Source organism: Manacus candei, unplaced genomic scaffold (genome assembly GCF_025592945.1).
Source record: "Manacus candei isolate 608988 ecotype Guabito, Panama unplaced genomic scaffold, ASM2559294v1 h1tg000018l, whole genome shotgun sequence".
NCBI classification, from domain to species: Eukaryota; Metazoa; Chordata; class Aves; order Passeriformes; family Pipridae; genus Manacus; species Manacus candei.
Genome location: NW_026138066.1, coordinates 16,604,633 through 16,626,645, shown reverse-complemented (window position 1 = coordinate 16,626,645; position 22,013 = coordinate 16,604,633). Strand labels below are relative to the sequence as shown.

The 22,013-nt window shown below is 49.0% G+C and overlaps 1 protein-coding gene across 1 annotated transcript in view; it reads left to right on the top strand.

The window, feature by feature from the left end:
* The first annotated feature begins 30 nt into the window (after positions 1-30).
* Positions 31-22,013, top strand: part of LOC127469966 (sodium- and chloride-dependent GABA transporter 1-like) — a 34,249-nt gene continuing 12,266 nt past the window's right edge. The window contains exons 1-6 of the mRNA XM_051784957.1: positions 31-242; positions 11,523-11,869; positions 17,061-17,192; positions 17,655-17,755; positions 20,324-20,433; positions 20,810-20,942. Of these exons, the coding sequence (XP_051640917.1) occupies positions 11,629-11,869; positions 17,061-17,192; positions 17,655-17,755; positions 20,324-20,433; positions 20,810-20,942 (717 nt within the window). The 5' untranslated portion in view covers positions 31-242; positions 11,523-11,628. The remainder of the gene's footprint in view (positions 243-11,522; positions 11,870-17,060; positions 17,193-17,654; positions 17,756-20,323; positions 20,434-20,809; positions 20,943-22,013) is intronic.

The following is a 22,013-nucleotide window of genomic DNA, read 5'->3' as shown; positions in this document are numbered from 1 at the left end:
TGTTTCCAGTTGACCCACTGCAATTCTCAGGTGTTCCTCAGCCTGGACTGTGTGGACAACTGTGAAGAACACATATAACAGACTGATTCCCTCAGGGCTGAGATCTGCACCTACCCTGCAAGCAAACTGCTGCTGTCTCTCTCTTTATTTTAGGAGGTGTCACATCAGCAATTGGGCTTGAGGAGAGATTGAAGACCAAGAGGGAACAGTGATGGATGGGCTAATGCCAGGCTCAGAAAAGTGTGAGTTACAATATCTTGGTACTTGATGTTTCATTAATTGTGACAAAAGGAGGCCAGGGTCTTTGCTTCCAGCTCCTCGCTGAAACTACCTGCAGGTACCAGCTCTAATTTGGTTGGTTTGGCCAAAGAAAATCTAACATGGCATTACACTCAAAAAGCCCTTTCCTGGCTTGGGCCTTGTGGTAACTGCAAAGAAAGCTGGGCAAACAAGAGGGAACTGAGCCTCCTACATGGTCCAACACATCCAGGGCTGTGCCTGCACACTTCCCGTGGGACAGGGGAGGCATACCTCTGCCAGTTCTGCTTTCACCAAGAGTTGTGATTCAGAGAAACACAGAATGGTTTGGATTGAAAGGCACCTAAGTTCTAACACCTAGTTCCAACTCCCCTGCCACAGAAAAAGCTCTCCAAGCTTGGGGCTTGATCTTGCTCCTGCGGGATTCATCTGGCAGCAATTCCAGCAGTGCTCCATGGCACAACAGGCAGTAATGATTTCCCTGTTCTGCACTACATGCTCCCTGTCCATGCAGGCTGTGCTCACTTGCAGAGATACAGAATGAGGTTTCCAGGGAGCAAGGTCAGCACAACATTTTCACTGGCTGTTTTTTTATCCCAGACAAGAGTCTAAAGGAAAGATTTCTGAAACAGATGTAGTTTACTTCTCTTTTGACTTTATTGCTGATAAATAAGAGGTTCTCAAGCTCACAGAATGGTGTGAGGGACACAGGCTCCCTGGAAGAGGAGAGGGATCAGGGTGCTCTGTAAGACCCACTTTCGGAAGGGAATACCACTCACTGAATTTGCTTCAGCTCAGAGAGGATGCCTGTTTGTCAGGATGCCTCCAGACTGTGTACAATCCTCCCACTCAGCTCTCAACTCCCCCACTTGGGTCTACCCAGTAAAAATACTTTCCTTTCTCCATTTTCCCTCTCTCCAGCCTTGCCAACCTTCCTGGCACCACTGCCTTTCTCCTTTAATGGCCAAAATAACCTGGTGGGAGTCTTGCTGCCTCATCTATGTTCCTCCAGGGACCACTTAGCCTGAAATGTGTTCCTTAAACAGAGCCCATTGACAAGATATTAGCATAGATGTAGATGGGACCATGAGCAGCAACCTCAAGGAAGCTGTAAGGCAGCATGTTTTCCCTCCCATCCGTATGAGTTAAGGGCTTTGGCAGGTGAACTCTGCTAGATTTAGCTGTGGTGGGTTATGGTGTGATTGCCTGCTCTAAGGGGACAGGGGGGACCTTTAAAAAACGTGAGTTTTGATAACAAGGAATAAAAAGTGTGGTATTGCCACGGTACCCTCAGCCCACCTGAGTGCCCAGGGAGCTGGTGCAATGTCACGAGTGGGGTGAAACAAGCCCTTGTACATGTGGGGGGGGGGTACGGGAGGAATCCAGGTCACCATGTGTTGTCTCTGCAGCACTGAAAGCCACTAAATGTACTTGTCCTTAATTTAAGTGTCCCTAGCTCTGCTTTCACACAAAGACAGGAGCTGGTGAAGTGCAAAGGTGTTGTTTTTGCTGGTGATCTCTGGGGAGAACTGTACTTTGATTCACTAGGGCTCCTTCCCCTGCCCCTCTGTCAATGCTGCCCCTAATAAGACAGAGCTGGCAGCTCCCACGTGTTGCTTTAGCGAGCAACTTCTCTGTATTCCCAGTGGATGCACATTATCTTGGGCCCCAGAAAGAAAAAGGAAAGGGAAATAGAGGTCCCACACAACCCCTTTAAGAGACAATGACATGATTTACGCATGAAGCAACTGGTCATCCACATGTGGCTCCTTTGCTTGGCTGATGGATGGTACTTGACACTTCAAATGAGAAGTATCCCTCTTCCTGTGGCTGCCTCCTCCACCCCAGAAGCCTGACCCACAGCCAGTAATGCACCTGACCGGTGACACCACAGTGTCCTTTGCGGCTGTACCTCCTAAACCCTACCTGCCCTGTTCCCCCTTCCCAGGGCTGCACTGTTGCAAGCCTGGCCCTGTACAAGGGTTGTGTCAGGCAGGGCTGTGTGAAAGCAGGAGAAGCTCATGGGCAGAGAGACCCAACCTTCCTTCCTCTGCATCCTCAGCGTGGAGGCAGCCACCCCTGCTTGCGGAGAACGGTGGAGACACTGACCAAAACACAAACACAGAGGGCAAGAGGTGTGCACAGCACCTGCAGCACGGCCTCTTATATACTGCTGCAGCCATCCTTGCGGGACCCGCTGCAGCAACATGGGTGCAACCAACTCCTTGTAACCCACTCACCTGCTGACTCCCCCTTTCTTTGGCTCCAAGCCCTTTGTCCGTGCTTCTGCCCTCCCTCCTGCCCGTGCCCTTGGAGCCTGTGTGATTTTCCAGTGGCTGTGGGTCCCCCACCCCCACACCCGCGACATGCAGGGTGTTGATTTGACTGGACGTGAGCTCAAAGCTCATTAAGGGCTCGTCGATATGGGCACTGAGGAGCTGTGTGGGGTGAGGCAGGGGGAGAAGGGCCCTGCGGCAGGAGGGGCTCATAGCTCCGCTCTGCGTGTGGGAGCGGGTCAGTGTGTGCATCCCTGGGCTGGTGTCTCCGTGAACAGCTCCACTCACCCCAAGGACCCCACCACTGGCTGGCACCGTGAGGACACTGGGACACCACTGGGACAGCAGTGTCTTGTCTTGGAGGTATGAGCACTGGGGTCATGGAAGGGAACATTGCAGCAGAGGTGGGGATGCTCACAGGAGCATCCCTGGGAAAGAGCTGCTACAGGTGCTGAGCTCTCTTTCATCCACGCTGAGTTGGATAGGGCTGAGGGGTGCAGCACCCTGAGGACAAGGCGGGATGCAGGATGGCTTCTGCCTCCCAAAAGGTGCTGGAAAGGTGAGCAAATGGGAGCAGACCTGCCTGCCTGGTGCTCAGCTGGGACAGTGTGAGGTGGGCATGGTGCCCAAAGCAGGAGCAGATGTTGTCTATGCTTTACCCACAGCTGCATCACTGTTATGCCTAAATTTCTTCTGTCAGTTGCCATTGCCATTGCAATGTCCCCTTGGTCAAGAAAGACAGCAGTTGCTGGGAAGGTAGTATTTTTCCCATCTGTCACTACCATGCAGAGCTAACTGGATTCCCCTTGGTGTTAACAGGCAGGTGCAGCAACCAACTTCCAAAACCTCCTTACTATGAGCAAAATCCCAGTCTGGGCAGGCTGTTTCTGCTGCAGTGGAGAAGTGGGGCAGGAGCCATCAATCCCCACATGCTGCAGTGGGGGTGGCTGGGGAGGACCTGCAGGTGCTGCTCCTTTCCCTGCTGGGTGAGCAGCCCCCTGCCTCCATTTGGGGAGCTGGTGCTACCAGGCAGAGTGAGGGGAAAGGTGACAGTCCCAAAACATCACCCGAAAATGGTACTGGGGGCTTCTTAAATTGCCTGTGGACTGGGGAGAGATGTAGTGAGCACAAATGATGGTTTAGTAAAGATGCTGTATCAGGACTTATGTGAAAACCCAGTTCCCTGGGGAGGGTCTCCAGTGGGTAGGACTCAGGGATGGGTTAGGTGATATGCACACAACAGGCATGGGTTTGGCTGCCCCTCCTCTGGGGCTGGGACAGCCCTTCCCATCCTAATGCACTGCAGCCCCAAGGATCAACTCGAAACACAGTATTTCAGGCTCTGGGCACCCCTTTGCAGAGACCCTGCAAGCTCTGGTGGTCTGTGGCAGTGGAGTTCAGCTTCCTTGCCTATACAGCTGCTGAGGTGTTTCTGGGGACTGTGTTTGTGCCTTTCCTTACTATCTATCTCCAAGAGACTGTGACCCTGAAGGAGGTGACTCACTCCCTACATGAAGGCCTCCCCATCTCACCTCTGTCTTCTGGTCAAACTCGTCCACACATCTCCTCTCTCCCCTCCTACCGTCTCCCTGCTCCCCATCTCCTGTGAGTGCTTCTTGGAGCTGCAGCATGGATATCAAAGGCTCCTCAGTTTGATAGTGACCTTGCTGTGTTTCTGCCAGCATCTGGTGGAGACCTCCAGCACATTTAATTTCAGTTCTTCTTCCTGCATGAGAAGCTGTGACAGTTTGGGATTTTGTTGAGAGAACAAAAGTCAGGCTGAAGACCTGCAGCTGGAAATATGTTTTCTTCTGAAGAAACTTAATGGACACAAGAAACAAGCAACTAATGTCCTTATACTGCGGTGGACATCTCCACAACACTGGGTCCTGTTTGCTGGGGACAGAGCGAGTGCCGTGCCTGCCTCCGTGGAGATGCTCGTGAAGTAAAGGCTGTCCCTGACCCTCCTGGGTCAGGGTCTGCAGCCTGGTACACACACTGGATGTGTGAGATCTGGCTCTGGTCTCCAGCCAAGGCAATGTGGACAACAGCCTTTCCTTGGTCTGCCTTATCTCCTGATATCCTGATTCCTGGGGGAAGAGCTGCTCCTTCTGCACTGCTGTATCAAGCTTAGCACAAGAAGTAGGGTGAGGAGAAGATCTGAATGTTTAAGTAGTAGAGACCAGCTAGTTGCAGGTTGATCCTAGACAGCAGGGGATGGTGCTCTTACCAGGTAATGAGCACATTTTCTGGGCTATTTTGAGGAAAACCTCAGCCAAGGGGCTGGAGGCTAGCAATGCTGTTGTGTGGTTCCTGCAGAGGCAGCTGGCTCTGCTGTTCTCTATTTTCCACCCCAAAAAAGCACACGAACAAAGGGAGCCTTGCGGCAGCCTCAGGACTCTGGAGCACAATTATCTCTCCGGTTTCATGGAGAAGGAGAACAAACAATTTGGCATCTGAAAGTGGACACAGATTTTCTCTTTGGCTTGGCTATGCTGCAGCAGGAAAACAATGTTATGCTCTGCGTGTGAAGCTGTAGTCTTTCTCAGAGCTGAATTACATGTGCCGGAGTGGTGACGGGCACTTTCACAGGTGCCATGTTCTGAATGAGGTGCTCAGTAGCTGCTGTGACCTTGGTCACAGTGAAGTTCATCACCTCCCACTGCAAGACTAATATTGTTCAGTTTCCTCTGCTCAATGACTTCATTAAAAAAACCAAACCAACCATCTAAAAAAAAAAAAAAAATCCCAAAGCATACCGAGCCAAATACAGCAAATAAGCACTGACATTACTTGCAGAGTCTCTGGAGGTACATCAAATCCAGCTCTGTGTGTATGAAGTTATAATTTCTTCACTCTCACATATTGCATAGCCGTGCCTTTTGCACGGTACTCGTGAGTCCTGGCAAGACAGAGAAGTTTACCCCTGTGAAGGCCATGGTCTCTGAGGATGTTGCTGCAAATCGGGATTTGTGCTAAAATCTTAGCTCAGAGACACAGCTTTGGTAAGGTAGTGGCCAGTGTGAGCAGTAACTCAGGCTGCATCAACTGAGCTGTGGCAGTGCAGCCTCTCTGGGGGAAAGGGAGAAGAGGCCAGCAGGGATGCCTGCCCACATCATGGTGGCAGTGCCTGTACACCATGCTGGGCTGTGAGGAAGGGCACAGGAGGTACAAGGCAAGTGAGAAATCTGAAATTGCCCTCTCTGTGTTCGTTTCTAGGTATTTCTGTCCCAGTGATGTTCTCGCTGAAGGCACTGGGAAGATTTTTTCCATTAGCCTCCCTGGAGTGGTGTTGTGCCTTAGCAAGGAACAAAGCAGGTAGAGGAGGCCAATGAATGTTACTCTGGGGTTGTGTGTACAAAAAAAAGTGGAGAAATACGTGCAAAACAACAGCTTCTGTCTTAGAAGAGAAATAGTGAGTTGGGTTTTTTTTTGCTCAACAGAACTAATGATACCTGATTTTCTCTTCATAATGTCCTTTTATACCTCCACCTCTGATGACAGTTCCCTTATGGCACTGTTTACTGCCTTTCTAGTCCCCCTCTCTACCCCATCCTCAGATCTTCTGCCTGTCTCCCATGTTTCCAGGCTACCCTCCCAGGAGCTGCCTCTCTCCTCCCTGGCTCTGTGCACTGCCTGGCTCATGCCTGATGCACAGCAGGGCACTCTGGGGATCTCCCCACTGCCCTTCCTCTGCAGGAGCACTAACCTGAGGCTCTTCTCTCTCTCCATTCCCTACTTCTTGAGGAACTTGATATCTTTGATGGCTGTTCTTTTTTGAGCATGGATGAAACTCACTACTGAACTCAAAAAGTAACTGGGAACAGACAGATGGGTCTTTGTAGAAGAAAGCTGGGCTAAAAATGTCCGTGTTGCTTCAGGCAGGGCAAAAGAATAACATAGCAAAGCTGTATAAACTACCAACATCATGAAACTGGCATCCCAGTGTGACAGCTTGCACTGCATAAGAAAAGCAAAAATGCTTTTAAATTTAATCAGCACATTTAAAATGAGCAGAAATAGGCCTTTAATCTTTTTAATGTGGTACTTTTGCTGAGGAGGATGGAGACAGGGATGCCTTTAAGCCATTTGTCTGTCTCTCCCAATCTGGAAGCCTGCAGTCTGCTCCGAGACTGCCATTAAGGGAGCAGGATGTGGCCTGGCCTTGATCCTCTTCCTGCTGTGGTGGCTTGGGCTGCGTCAGGACAGTATGCAGGAGCCAAGGAAGAGTCCTGCCATCTCTCTGCTTCCTAAGGAAGCTTCTGAGGGGCCAGGATGAGCTTTAAATGAGAGCACTAAAATGGCTCAGAGGCTGCATCATTTGCATCATTCAAAAAAGGCACAAAACTCTGCTTTCCTTAGGGAGAACGTAAGGCAGCCCCAGGCACCCAGGTGAGAGCAGCACTGCTGAGTGAAGCACAGTCTGTGGTCAGGAGCAGGATCTGAACCCACTTCCCCCTGAGGGATGAGAAGCCAGAGGAGATTCAAGTGGGCATCTGGAGACAGGGAGGGCATTGGAGTAGATGACCCCATTCCTCCTGAATGTGTAACAGAAGGAAGATGCTCCTTGGCAAAGAGGCTGCATGGCAGGATGCAGAAGCTCAGCAGTTCTTCACCTGTTTTTTCATGGCTTTGAGGGACTGCCACAGCCCTCCTGGGATCAAGGCTGGGGGCTGCAAGATGTATTCTGACCTCATGCAGATGATCCCTTCATTTAATGGTTTGTGAAATGTGGCTCATGCTCCAATTGCCCCCTCTGCTCATGTGGATAGGGTTCTGGTGTGGTGCCAATCTCACCTGCCACATTATTAGGAACAATGTGGGTGACCCCGGGCTGCTGGTGGAAGAGGGACATTGGGCAGGAGCTGCAGGTCAGACCTGGGCATCAACAACCTAGATCTTATGCAAGAGGGTGTAAAACGGAGTGGGGGTAGAGGCCACCCAGCAGCTCCATCACCCAGGACAACTGATTTACTTTCTTCTCACATCCTCTGTGAGTGCTGACCTCTCCTGTGACCAAGCAATTGCCTGTCTTCTGGGGAAGGGAGATGAAAGGTTGAGTGACTGCAGCGGCTGCGTCTTGGGCAGAACACGGAGAGGGCTGTGAAACACAAGTCCTGTCTGCCTGACCCAGCTGGACAGGACAGCAGTGCTCCAGCCCTGAGTGGCTTCCATGTGGGGCCAGCACCTTGCCAGCATCCTCAGGCTCCCACAGAGGGCTTTCCCCCAGACCCTCCGGCTTTCCAGGATGCGGGAAGCTCAAGCATATGTTGCTGCTGCAGCGAGCAGAAAATCGACCGAGAGTCTGCCTGTGCCCTGATCGGCTGGTCACGGCTCTAAACAAGATGCAAGAGCCTTGGGGCTACTTGGCTGTCATTAAAATGGTGTGGATGGAAGGAAAAGTCTAATTGACTGAACAACAGCCTGCACTGTGTAATTAAACTAATTGTGGCTCTACCTGCATGGGTCAGAAGCGATTTGTGTGGCTGTTAAGGCACTGAAAAATAAGAGGTGGGGATGTGTGTGAAAGTATTTCTTACACACATTTCCATAGGTCATTTTGTTTTTCAGTTCAGGCAATTTTATGCCCTCGAAATTTTTGGTTTCTGTCAAATTTGAGGAGACTGTTAATATTTCATGCTGAAGCAGGGAAAAGTAAAAAGGTCACTGTTGTTAGCAGTGTCAGGTGGCAGCGTTTCAAGTGGAGGTAATACTTTTTCAGTGCTATTTTCTTATTTGAAGCAAAATCCCTCAAAAAAGAGAAGGGGAAGGACTGTTTTCCAAAATGTGTTTCAGCCTGTCTCTGCACCCGCAGAGGACATTGGCAATTGTTTTTATTGACTTGAAGAGGAGAAGACCAGGCCTTCTGCACAACCCAGTGAAACGCAACTCACTCCTTTGCTGCCAGGGATTTATGGTGCTAGCTTTCACTGATTGCTTGGAAAGTCCTGGCTTCAGAATATGGTGTATTTGGAAGAAGCCGAATGAGAAACCTGCTGTAGTGTCATGTTTGAACTCTTTGACCTTGTTTTCAAGTCCTTGTGAAGCAGAGCCCACCTCCAGCTTGTAGCTCTGCTCTTATTGATTATCATTTTGAGTCCTTCAGGCATTTTGCTGTGCCCAAAGCGCCGTGTGCTTTTCAGAACAAATAATCTGACATGACAGCTGCTGAACTGACTCTGCTCTCTCTAGGCTGTCAGCACAGGACAGAGCCCTTTGCCTGTGCTGGAGGAGACCCACGTAGATAAGTGGAGGGACTGGTGCATTTTGTTGCAGTAGGACCACTTGTCTAGCGTGTGAGCTGGTGTCTAAACATAGGAGTCAAACATTTAGCCTGGAGCAACTGATGCCTGTATTTTTCCTGGTCAAGGCTATATGCCTGGGGAAGGACATGGCACAGCCAGGCTGTGGGACATGCATGAGCTCTTCTGCCCTAATCATCCATCACTGTAAGAGACAGGACAGTAGGTGGGATGAATCTTCAGTGGGTTCTCTTGACTGTTTTTCAATTTCTTGACTGTGGAGAAACCTCTATAAATATAGCTTATTCTTTCTGAGCTGGAGATGAAGGACCTCACTTCTCAGGTAAGAAGAAATTGCCAGTATGGTCTGCTGCTCCTCTATCATCCTACCCCAAGAATATGAAATATGAGGTGTGATTATCTGGCTGCAGTATCTCCAGAATTGTGGCAACAGGAACAGGGAAAAGAGCACAGGATATATACATACGTTTTTAAGATAGCACCTTACCTACTGTTTTTTGTCTCAGGAAAAAAAAAAGTCAAAATGGCTTCTGCTGACTCTAATTTGTTATGTCTCCAGGCATAGCTAATTATCCTAACTTAGCCCAGCTCTGAATTCTTCCCAGGGGTTTTTGTGCTATTTCTTCTGTTTTGATTTATAAATTGTCTTTATTTTACTTTCCTCCTACATGTTCTTTAAAATCCTTTTGCTCCCTGCCTTACTGAGGAGCAAGGAGCTGGTGTGACAGTGCTATCACAAGGTGTAGGACAGAAATGGGATCTGTTCACCAAAGCCTTTGCTCTGGGTGTCCTGCAATACTTCTGGCATCTGTCTCATGGGCTCTGTGGAATGGTCTCTTCTCCCCAGAAAGCATTTTCATGCTGCCATTTACTGCTGGACTGACCTGCAACCATCCTTGGGCTAGAGGAGTTGTGAGGCTCGGTGTGGGCTCCATAGCTCAGAGGGTTTGGTTACAGCCTTCATCCCACAGCAAGGAGATTTCTGGCTTCTCCCCTGACTTACCAGAATGAATTACAGGGGTCTTTTCTCTGATTCAGCCATTCCCTTCACAGTTGATACAGTTTTCCTAACCTCAGCTGTGAATTCTGTGGGGGAAGGAAATCCATCTGCTGTAATCATGGGGTGCCCCTTGTAGTAAGCAGAAGTCAATACTGACATTGAGCCTGGACTTGGGAGACCATTTCTGTCCAGGACACTTCAGAAATTCTAATTAATGAGTCCTCCAGACATCCCACGGGATAAATGGGTACTGTTTACTTAGGAGACAAGACTGTTGAGAGTAAGAAGCTCAAGCAAAGACAACTTTAACTGCTAGAGCAGGACATATCTTCACAGCATTGCTGTGTTTTATGTTATATAGTCTTGGTTTTTCTTTTTTTTTTCTTTCTTCTTCTGTCTCTTTTTTTTTTTTTTTTTTTTTGTGGGGGAGTGGTGCTTGGGGGGGTGTTTAGTTTGCTTTGCTTTACTTTGCTTTTGGTGGGGTTTTTTTGTTGTTGTTTTTGTTTTCCAATATGTGTATCTGGGAATGTTTTTGTCAACAGACTTCTCTGGGAGACTGTAGTACTAGTCGCCCTCATGGTCCCTGGCGGAGGACCATGCCAGTCCCCTGTCTTTTGTTCTGGCTGAGGGCAGATGCTGAGGGGAGAGGATACAAACAGGAAAAGTAGGAAGTCTTATTTCCTTGGAAGAGTCCCTCAACCTCCAATAACTTACAGCTCAGGGTTTTCCTGAACTGCAGTGGTAGATCTTGGTGGATTTTTCCTTCCATTATTTTCCCCCTTAATTTCCTTTTTGAAGTCATGTAAACTCTCAGCATCCATCATGTTCTGCAGTGGGGAGTCTTGCTCAATAGCTGCACATTTTGTGAAATATCCCCTTTTGATCTCTTTGAACCTACCACCCACTGTCTTGGTTCAATCTCTCGTGGTTCTTATGTCAGAAATGGTGAATACTCGTATTCTATGACACTGATACATTTATAGGCCCCTGTCAGTTACCTCTTCCACAAGACAATGGACCCTCTCTCTTTTAGCCTCTCGTGACATGGAAGGTGCTCCACACTTTTAAGCATCCTTTTGTCTCTCCTCCATGCTTTTTTCTGACTTTGCAATAGCTTCTGCAACAGGAAGGGAGAACTGCACTTAGTTTTCAAGACACGAGTGCAATATTGTTTTAGACACAGGTCTAAATAACACAGCCTGCTCTCGCTCTCTTTCCGAATTGTTTTGGTGTGAGGGTTATGTACTCCTTAGGGCACGCCATCTCTCAGATGGCTCCATGGCTGATGCACTCAGTTTTGGGCCCCAGACCTGGGAGATGTGGCACCTCCACCATGCCCCTTTCCACTGTCACTCAGACATGCCTGGACTGCTCTGTGCTGGATCACCCACAGGCTGTGATTTCTCTGCATGTGTACTGGTCCAGGAGCTTTTCCTACAGAGCATTGCGATGAGAAGGAGATAAGATGAGAGTTGAAGGGTTTGTTATGTACTGGTAACAGCCAGGTCTGAGTCTGTTGTTAGCAGTCTATGTGGGCACAACTCCTCAGTAGGGCAGCTTCGAGCAAGGCAAAATTATCCTCCTTCTCTCCGGGGAAAGCAGGGAGGCATGGATAGGCTGCACTGATGTGCACCAGTCTACCCAGTGAGTCCGCCTCAGACCCAGCAAGACCCTCCCCTAAGTCCACTACACTGACACAGGATTCTTTCTCTCCTTTCTCATCAGGAGCTTTGCCCAGTGCTTCCCATTTCATCCGTGCTCGCCCAAGGCAGAAGCTGCCCTTATTGCTCCTCTGGCCCCTCAGCAAGAGTGGCCACACACCTGAGTCACCATGGGCAAGATGGACAACCCCTCTGTGGAGCTGAACTCTCCCTCCGAGGTGAAGCAGGCAGCCCTGGAGGAGCCAGAGCCCGTCACCCCTGAGGTTGTGAGCACCAAGAAGAAGAAGAAGGAGCTCCCAGACAGAGGTTCCTGGAAGGGGAAATTTGACTTCTTGCTGTCCTGTGTGGGCTACGCTATCGGTCTGGGCAACGTCTGGCGCTTCCCTTATCTCTGTGGCAAGAATGGAGGAGGTAAGAGAAACACACTGTGCCTGCATCCATCCCTGAGCAGCCTTGTCCCTGAACAGGCTTTGGTTTGGTGTGTCTGGGTTGATCCTCCAGCTGAGAGCTCTCCCTCATGATGTGAGTTATTAACTTGTCAGGAAACTAGTTCTCAGATCTGTGGCCTTAACTAGCAAGTGCAAGCTGGGAAGAAGCCGTACAAAGAAATTAAACAAGAAGTTTGAGTTCTGTCAAGCTTTTGCAATCCAGATTTGCAGGGCTACAGAAAAGACTGTCCTCATTTATTTACAAGGAGGACTATGCACATAGGCACCCAGCTGGATGCTGGGGCGCTCCCAGGGAAACCTGCTAATGGTGAGGTTCTCCTCAACCTAGTGTATTCTCAAGGGATAACAGTTTTTCATGTGAGTTTGGATCACATGTCTAAGGAGTTCTGATTAGAAGCTTTGCATGGATCATAGCAGGGCTGTGTAGACATATATACAAACAAGAGTACTTATGTACATGTACACACGATGATGTGTCATCATCTATGGAAGGAAATGAGCTTTCACTTACTAGAGTTCTGTGAGAAGGGTCACAGTTATCATCTCCATCCTAAGGCCTGGAAAACAGAGGCCATAAGACAAGAAGGCAGCTGGCAAAGGATGCAGATCCCACTTACAGTGGGATGTAGCTGGTAGCAGTGCCCTCTTCTGCAGACAGCTAACACCAGCTACTTTTAATTCTCTTTTTTATTGCACCACTACATCCTTTCCTTACCATCATCTACTGAGGCTTTGCCAAACCACTGGAAGGCTAGAGAAAGGCAGGCAGATGGGGAAACACTGCTGGGCTAGAAATCAAGAGATCTGGCACATCAGCTCCCTGCCCATCTACAGACTTTCTGCATGTCTTGGATCAAGACAGAAAATAAACTTCTGTGCCTCAGCTCCCCTCTAAAACAATGCTATTTCTTCAGCCTTGCTGGGGAGATGCTTTTTGGGAGGATAGTATGGGCTGGTGTTAGTAGAACAGAGGCTCTTTCTTCTCCTCACTCCATGCCCAGCTCTCCTATCGTTTGTGCCTGTTACCAAAATAACCTTCCTCCCACACCTTGAAGAGCTGCTCACCTCCTTGAACCATTTCTCAGACTTCCCAGACAAGTCCAAACCCCTTTTCCTCCCCTTTAAGGCTGTATATATAATTTTAGTATCACCTGCTGCTCTTCCCACATGGCTCTTTGCTTCCCTCTTAGCTCTTCCCTGCCCAGAGTCGCTGTCCTTGGTGCCACATTCATTCATGCTGCTCTGAGGGTTTTCTCATGCTGCTTCTCCACGTCGTTTTTATTTTCCTTTTGCCTTTGATTCTCATGACTCAAATCCACTTCTGCTGTCCATGTCACAGGTAGTGCAGGATGCTCTTCTCCTCCAACCCTGGAAAAGAGGAGAAGGGTCTAGCTCCCTAAAGCAGTCTGTCCATGTAACTCCACAGCATTTAAGGGTATCTTGGCTCTTTCTCTGAAGCATGTGGAGTGAGTTCCAGCAGGAGATCAGACATTTATCAATTTTGGCAAGAAGATTTTAATGGAGTATGTTGTTTTCATAGAAGCATAGAATCATAGGATGGTTCGAGTTGGAAGGGATCCTAAAGATCATAGAATCATAGGTTGGAAGGGACCTTAAAGATGATATAGTTCCCACCTACCTGCCAAGGGCAGGGACACCTTTCCTTTCCAGGTTGCTCAAAGACACATCCAACCTGGCTGTGAACACTTCTAGGGATGGGACATCCACATCTTCTTTGGGTTTTGTGCAGAGGCATAATTATGCAGCTGAGCTGAGTGAGGTTTATGGGAATCAGCCAGGCCTTCCTAGGGAAACCTGTGCCACCAATGCCAGAGCCACGGTGTGGATTTGTCACCTTTATCTAGCCACACTCCAGCACCTGACTGCCAGCCCTCCTCACACAGCATTAGCCCCGTGGCTGAGTCCCAGCGCCAGCCAGTGTCTGCCCTGTGGCTGCTGTGTCATCTCAAATCTCACACTGGATCTGTGATGCCCATGGCTGTTTCCTCACACATAAAGGTGGGGGTGACAATACCTATAATTAGATGCAGAGTGTCGTGAAGCTAAAATCAGCCCTATTTATAAAATCAGCTGAGAACCTAGGACAGAGGATGCTGTGGAGGTGTGGAGCACTATTATTAGCATGAGCAGTGGCACGCAGGGTGATCTGTGCCCTGGCAGCTCCAGGCATGCAGAGGGACCAGCCGGCTGTGAGCAGGAACGCCAGACCGATGAAAGGCAGGGATCGGTGCCTGCCCCCTCCCAAACACCCTGCCTCGCCTGCCGCTTCGTGCCGTCCGCGGCGCTCCGGATCCCTCACTCCTCTCACCCCTAGCAGGTCTGGCTGTTCGCAGGCACGACTGTTCCCACAGCCGGCAGTAATGAGCGGCAAGTGGAGGCTGCCGATGCTGGAGACAGGCGGGAGAGCTGACGCACGAAAGCGTCACCGGGAGCCGATGCGAGGCAGGGTCTCACGGCATCTGATTCGCAATCGGGTGGGCACCGCCTTGGCTCTGCCCCGACGGAGGCGCCTCCGGAGCAGAGCAGACTGTGGGTGGGACTCTAATTTTAGCGTCCTGCATGTGCGCTGCTCAGAGCGCGGTCGTGTGGGCTGCTTCCATTACGCACAGGCAAATTGAACTGAATGGAAATATTGTCGTCTCACTTACCGCTGTCACGTTGCATCGGCTCACGGCTGGTTTGCTCGCTGCAGGGAGCCCAGGGCACGGCAGCCCAGCGCACGGCCCGTCCGCTGCGGGGGGCAGGCTTCGCCCAAACTGATGGCTGGGCTCCCTGCTGGCTCTGCACACAGCTGGATGTGCCCAGATGTGACTAACACTCCAGCCTCTGCACCGATTTCTAACCTCATGCATTCCTTCTGATCTCAGCAGGGTTTTACCGGACTCTAAATTCACTCTAAATGCAGCTGAAAATTGTCTGTGAGATCCTGAGCTTGAATAACTTGAGAGAAAAGCAATTCTTTAAATAAGCATCATGCATTCCTCTTTTGCACACTGAGGCTCGAACTAACGGCATTTAACAGCCTGTAATGCTCAACTTTTGATTCGTGGGCAGTGTTCCTTGTTTAAGGCTTAATTGTTATTCCTTGCTTTATGTCATTAGGAGCTGGAGACTGCAGGCAGATTTGGGGCTGCTCAGTGGGTGCCAGGTGCTATATGATCCTTCCGTGCCTCCAACAATCAGTGCTCTGAGCAGGCAGGGCAGGACCAGCACCATCACTCCTTTAACTCCATGGACTTCAGAGACAAGCTGGGATTCTCACAAGGTCAAACACGACTATTTGTAATAGGCTCAGGATCTGAACCAGACCTTTTGGCAGCTCATCCAGGGCCAGAGATTAAAGACCATTGCTTTCTCTCTGTGCCAAGGATTTAGGCAGAGGCCTGCAGACTGTAAGTACAGATTTCAGAACTGATTTCCACTCTGGCTGTACAGCACCTGGGGCTGTTACCAGTGCCCTGGATTGCAGATTTTCCAATATTCTCGAGGATTTTTGTTAGGCCAGGACAAAAGACCTGTGTCCATAAGTTCATTTGTTGTTTTTGTTCTCAATAGTCTCATAAAATCTTTCATCTACAAACCTTCCTGGCCTGCTGCGGATCAAAAATGCAGGATTGTCAGGGCTGTGGCCAAATTTCATTAGTTGCTTGCACAGGAGCGAGGAAGGCACTTGCACTGCTGATAAGCTCACCCTCCAAACTCCACAGTGGCAGGGTGGCAGCATCCCTGTCCTCCTGCAGGGCTCCTAAGGGGAGTGGACCTTGCAGCCCGTGGTGGCCAGCAAGAACACAAGGGAGGATGCTGAGTGTGCAGTGCTGCTCAAAGCTGCTCTCTCCTCCTTGCCAGGCTGCTGGTGAAGCTGAGAGCCTGTGCTTCCACGCCAGCTTGTGATTCAGGCTCACGGTCATCGAGCTGTTGGCCCAGAGAGTGTTTCCTCCCCACCACCCACTGCCAGCTCCTCTTGCATGCTATTTCCCACGGATTCCCATGCCGGGTGCTGGCACCTGCCTCTCCCAGCTGGGCTCAGCTCCCTGCTTGGCAGGCAGGCGTCCCCAGCTGGGTGTCCCCTGAGCCAGTGTCCCTGGCTGTGCCTCACTGCGTCCCTACCCTCAGAGAGCAGCTGCTGGAGCCTGACTCTGCCAGGTGCAAGCTGGGCCGCAGCTCTCCGGAGTGGCTTTGCTCTCTGGCTCCGTGTTTGCTTTCCCACTATTATCTGGAGAAGAAGACTCATACTGACAGCTCAGCCCTTCGGCTAATGCAGAAACCAGCGCTGTCCCAAACATGGCCAGCTGCTTCTGAGCAAACTGAGTGTCCCCACTCTGTCCTCAGCCAGAGTTTGTCCTCCTCAGGGATGATGGTGTGCTCCAGCACATGCATGAGAAAGGTGGAAAATGAGCTTTGTCCCAAGTCCTAAATGTCAGGATGACCTGAACATGTACAGCCTTCAAATCACACAGCAAGGCTCTCCTATTCTATTCCCTCTTCTTATAACTCGGTGCCAGTAATATCTCTAGTGAATGGCTGCAATACCTTGTTTATAGTGATTTCCACAGGGCCATAGAGAAGAGTAATATTTTTACCAGGAATTTTAAGGGTAAAATCTAAAACATGGATAGCTAGGTATATAGCACTGTTATAAGAGAAAATTCAGTCTTTGTCACAGTTTTCTTAAAAGACTGAAATAGCTATAAAAAAAGAGAGCAGTGGCCAATGCTAGATATTCCTGTGCACTTTTCCCTCGAGCTGAAGAACTGGAAGCTGCTGCAGGTTAAGACAGAAAGCATCAACAAGAACAAGTTACCAATGTCAGTGTCCAAGTTTTGGGTTTGTTGTCAAATTGAGTTTAGCATTGCCTAATAGCTAACAACAAAGTGAGACTGGCATTGTCTGTGATGCCAGTGTATATGTACACAGGGTACATAAATACCCATTGTGATAGGAACAGATAAGGGTAAAGCAGTGGTGATCTCAGTGGGAGGCTCATGGAACACACCAACTCCAGATGGAAACTGTCATCTCCCAGCAAGGCTTCTCCTCTTCTCGTGGGTGCTGTGGAGCAAGAAGCCGCAGCTGGAGGTATTTGCTTCATTGTAAAAGAGAGAGCTGTCTGATAACACTGCTCCTTCTTTCAGGGGCCTTCCTCATCCCCTATTTCCTGACACTGGTGTTTGCTGGGATTCCTCTCTTCCTTCTGGAGACTGCTCTGGGCCAGTATACCTCTGTTGGTGGACTGGGAGTCTGGAGGTTGGCACCCATGTTTAAAGGTACTGTGTGTTTGTGAAACTAATGGCATGTAACTACAGATTCCATTAAAGGTTTGAGGAGCAAATCAGCAAATCCCTTTGGTCTGGGATGGGGTGACAGGTGAGGGGAGTGTTTTTTTCCCCTCTGTCATTATCCAGCTGTCCTTGGCTCTGATGTCTGCAGTTATTAACATCACTATGCTCTGTTTGAGCAGTCTTGTGTGGTGACAAGGCATAAAGTGCCTTGCCACCACACAAGACTGTGTGGTGAGAGCAGTATGGGCTGTGATGGAATGGCTCTGGTTGCAAAAGACCCTTTGTTGCTCCAAGCCTCCCTATGTAGGCTTACTTTAATTGCATGGGAAAGCTGTCAAGAGGGGGCATGAACCTGTTGCTGTGCCTGGAGTAACTGTATTCTAGAAACCAGTGGTGATTTAGAAATGCCTTGAATGTGGGAAAGTGCAATTCTGCCTTCTTTTGCAGGAGTGGGACTGGCAGCTATGGTTCTCTCCTTCTGGCTGAACATCTATTACATTGTCATCATTGCCTGGGCTCTCTACTATCTCTTCAACTCTTTCACTGCGGTGAGTCACAGGCGTATCTGCAGCACAGCACTGGCTGTGTTCTGGGTCCTCACTCCTGCTTTGTGGGGGCTGAGTGGTTTATGCTACAAAACAGGCACTAGCTGCTTGCAGTCTGTGCAAAGAGCCCTTGTCAGCATCCTGCTGGACCCTTCCTGAAGAGGTTCATCAGCCCTGGGGGCGGTTTTGTAGTGTTGATGGGTATTGATGTTGCCTCTTAAGAGGATGGTCCTCTGGAGAGGACAGTCCCATCACCTCTCTGAGTACTGTTCCCTGCTCACATAATTCTTTAAAACTCACCCTGTGTCTCTGTTGTATTTCTAGAGCTGCTCAAATCTAAGAGCTACACATTTCCATAACTGGTTTTGTTACAACAGGGTCTTTCCCAGGACTTAGTCCTGACCTTAATTAGTTCTTATTCACTCTTTTCTTGATAAATGAAATCTGGAGGATTTTTTTTCTGCTGGGAAAATGATTGAGAAATCATTTAGACATCTGCTTGTGATGTTCCCTTAGCATGTGCTTCAACGTTATGGTTTTTAGTGGGTTCCTCTCCCATAGCAGGGTCTTCTACCATACAAGGTTAGAATCACTTCTTGGTATCAACTTCTTGGTAGATGAATGATTAATTTCAGCCCAGAAACTGGGAAGAGTTTCCTTAACATAACTCTCTGAGCAACCTGCACCCTTAAAGACAACAACCGCATGGTTCAAATGGGATCTTCTTAAAATTAATTTAGATACAACCATGAAATGCTGTTATGATGCTGTACATCCAGTTTTACTTTTTGTTTCAGCAAAATTTCAAATATCTATCAAGACTTCTGCTAAATTATTCCGTTTGGCATTCCCCACTGTGCTTCTACCCCCAAAACCACGTACCACTGTAGGGTCCTGGATCTAGAACAAAACTGTAGGTTGTGGATGAATAGATGCACCCTCAGAGGATTCCCAAATAAACAAAGGTCTACCCATCCCTGGGCAAGATGAGGCTTTGGTACATTCGGGTGTCACAGACCCAGCTGCTGACAGTGCTCATATGTACGCAGACAGGTCCAGGTATTTGGCTCCAGATGTTTTCTTTTACCAGAGATAACTCTAAATTCCCGAAAGGAGCCAAGGTACAAATAAAAAACCTAGGCTGATGTCGGTCCCCTGTCCCTCCTAAATTTGACCAGGAGTATTTTGAACTATAATAGGAGCCAAGCTTCATATATAATAGGAGCCTTCTGCAGTTTCTGTCCTCTGAAATTCAGAGGAAATGGAGCAGCAACAAACTGCCCCCCAGCCTGCCCCTCCTTGTAAGAGCTGTGCAGCTCCTCTGATGTGCAAAGCACTTGTTTGAAGGGCTGCTGCACGGCACTTCTTGAGCCTTTGCCTTTACTTCAGTGCAGTTAGCATTTTTCAGTGAAATCACCATGTGGGTGGAGCAGCCTGGGTGGCCACCGAATGTCCCCCACTCCCCTACAACAGCCACCCTTCTGCCAAGCCAGCACGTTAGAAGGTGGTGTCTCCTGGAACGAACTGATTCAGACGGAGCAGTGAAGGCAGCACTTAAAGGCACTGATGCCACAAAACACTTAAAACGCAGATAATATTTCTAAAGAGGTCGGTGTTTGTGGATGAATAGTGATGGATACAAACATCTTCTTAGAACTTTGTCGAGCTGGAGCCCGAGGTCTTATCTGCAGAGGGAAATCACCTCGTTTCACAGAATAGCTGTTCTGCATTTCTCTACGTGCACTGCGCTTGGGAAAAGAGACTGTTACACATTGAGACATATCTGAGTTGCTTTTCTTGGGCTGCCTCGGCCCCAGCACTACGTGGCACGGGTGAGCTGCCCTGCTCACTCACAGGGCCCCTGGCACTGCAGCTCCAGCACTCACAGTGCCAGAGCTGATCGCATTAAATCTGTAGTGGTGTGCTGCCGTCACACTGCTACTACCTACAGCGTAATCACTGCCCAGGAATCCCTTTGTGCTGCTTATAATTGGGGCAGGAGACAGCATGAAACAGCTATTATGCTTTAAATTTACTCCTATGCTTGCGTTACATTAGTCCACTAGTCTCATAGACAACCTGTTAGCCCCCATTCTCAGGGCCATGTTGCTTTTTAAGCATCGGAGCTTAGTATAATTGAGAGGTAAGAAACTGTTTATTCTTTGTGCACTAAATTCCAACCACTTGTTGAGTGAAGCTAACCAAAAGCTGTAATGGTTATAAACACAATGTCCCTCGGTAGCCATTTTAATTTGTAGCTATTAATTACCAACAGTTAATTGGAAATGGCTTTCTATCTGGGGAATTGCTAACATTTTATTAGAGCTACAGCACTGTCCTAATCAAGCTGTGATATTGTTTCCTGGAAAATCCTTGTCACAAATTACCATATTTTAGAAAATGGTTTTATGCTTTTGGCTACAACGGCGTGCCCATCTGATGGTGCTGCTCATCCTCTTTGCAAAAAAAATAATGGGGTTTCAGTTTAAAATAAGCCAAATTTCACTTCTCAATGCTGCCCTTGGGAGATACAACATTAATGATAACCCTGCTGTCCTTATTCCGGTGCAGGACCTGCCATGGCAGAACTGCGGGAATGCCTGGAACACCGACCGCTGCTTCTCCAACTACTCCCTGAATGACACCACCAACCTCACCAGCGCCGTCACTGAGTTCTGGGAGTACGTCCACAGCCTGCCTACACCAGGTTTCTCCCCCCTCACCACAGTCATACCTGCCCACCAGGATTGTGGCTGGTGCCCGTTGGCACTGTCCTTGGATAACTTTGGCAGGAGGGCGTTACAGCCAGCCATTGGCCGTGGTGGGCATGGGGTGCACTGTGCAACCTCAGGTCTGATGAACAGAGAGGATAACAGCCTCTCCACCTCTCTTCTCCTCCCTTTATCCCATCACGATGAACCTCAGGTCTCTTTAGGGTTTTGTGGGCTCTCATGCTTGTCTGCACCTGGCCCTTCACCCTGTAGCCCCCCCGGGATCTCCAATCCCTCTGCCCCCAAGGGTTGGACTTCCCTCTAACGCAAAGTCTCCCGTCCCTAGGAGGAACATGCACCAGATGTCGGGGGGCCTGGGGGAACCCGGCTCTGTCCGCTGGCCCCTGGCCGGCACACTGGCCCTGGCCTGGCTGCTGGTCTACTTCTCCATCTGGAAGGGTGTGGAGTGGACAGGCAAGGTACGGTGTGAGGGCCGGGTGTTTCACTGCTGCCTCTCATTGCGGCACTCAGGTCTCGGCTGTCGAAATGTCCTCCAGACTCAATTTTATTTAAGTGCCTATAACTAAGGTTATGGTGTTTTGAGGCAGAATCACAGTAGATGCTATTAGATTCCTGACATTTTACCTTTCATGGTTGTAAAAATTGCTGCTGTGTTTATGGTAATTTTCATTCTAAGTGTAGAGAACAGCTCTTCCCTGTAAAGTCACGGGTCTGAGCACTCAGTCCTTTGGGGAAGAGGCTTGTGAAGATGTTTTCAGAGGTTACTTATATTTCCCACCTTGGGACAGCCTTTTGAGAGAGTAAAGCCTCTTCTCGTCTCCCCCTTTTGAAAAATCACGGTCTCTTAAAATGTTTTGGTGGAAAAAAACCCTCACCATCTCATTTTAAAATTTCCCTGCTGCTGCCCTTTCAATATTGGTGGGAGACCTTCAGATGAGAAGCATGTTGTTATTCACTGTGTAGTGTTTCAGGCTAGCACAGCAGAAAGGTAATTGCTTAGTTTAGTGAAAACGTGATGCTGAGACACTGGGATATGTTATTTAGAGCACAGTGTGGTGCAGCAGGACAATATTATGAAAGGAATAATCTAGAGGAGAGATCAGAAATAAGCGCTTCAGGGGTAGGTCACCTAAGCTGTTAACTTCCCCAGTGGCTTCCAAACAGGTTTTAGCCACACAGCCACAGCAAAGCTCTGGTGATTCCTGGTATGGGCCCTGTGATGAGGGATGTCATGTACTTGTGATCCCTGAAATAGTGCTGAGAAGAAAGCAGTGGAAATCAAGACAACTCTTGTTGCTTGATGCATAGGTCTAGAGAAACATTGGCTTTAGCTCTGCAAAATAAGGATGTGATGAGTTAAAGGGATTACTTCTGTGGACTAAATTTATCCTCATGCAATTCCCTTGTCTTTGGGCATTTCATCCAGACTTCAGCATGCTACTTTTGTGATTAGTGTGTCCTTGGATATCATTGGTAGGGAGAAACCTCAGACAGACAGAAACATTACTAGCATGGGAATGGGAGACAGC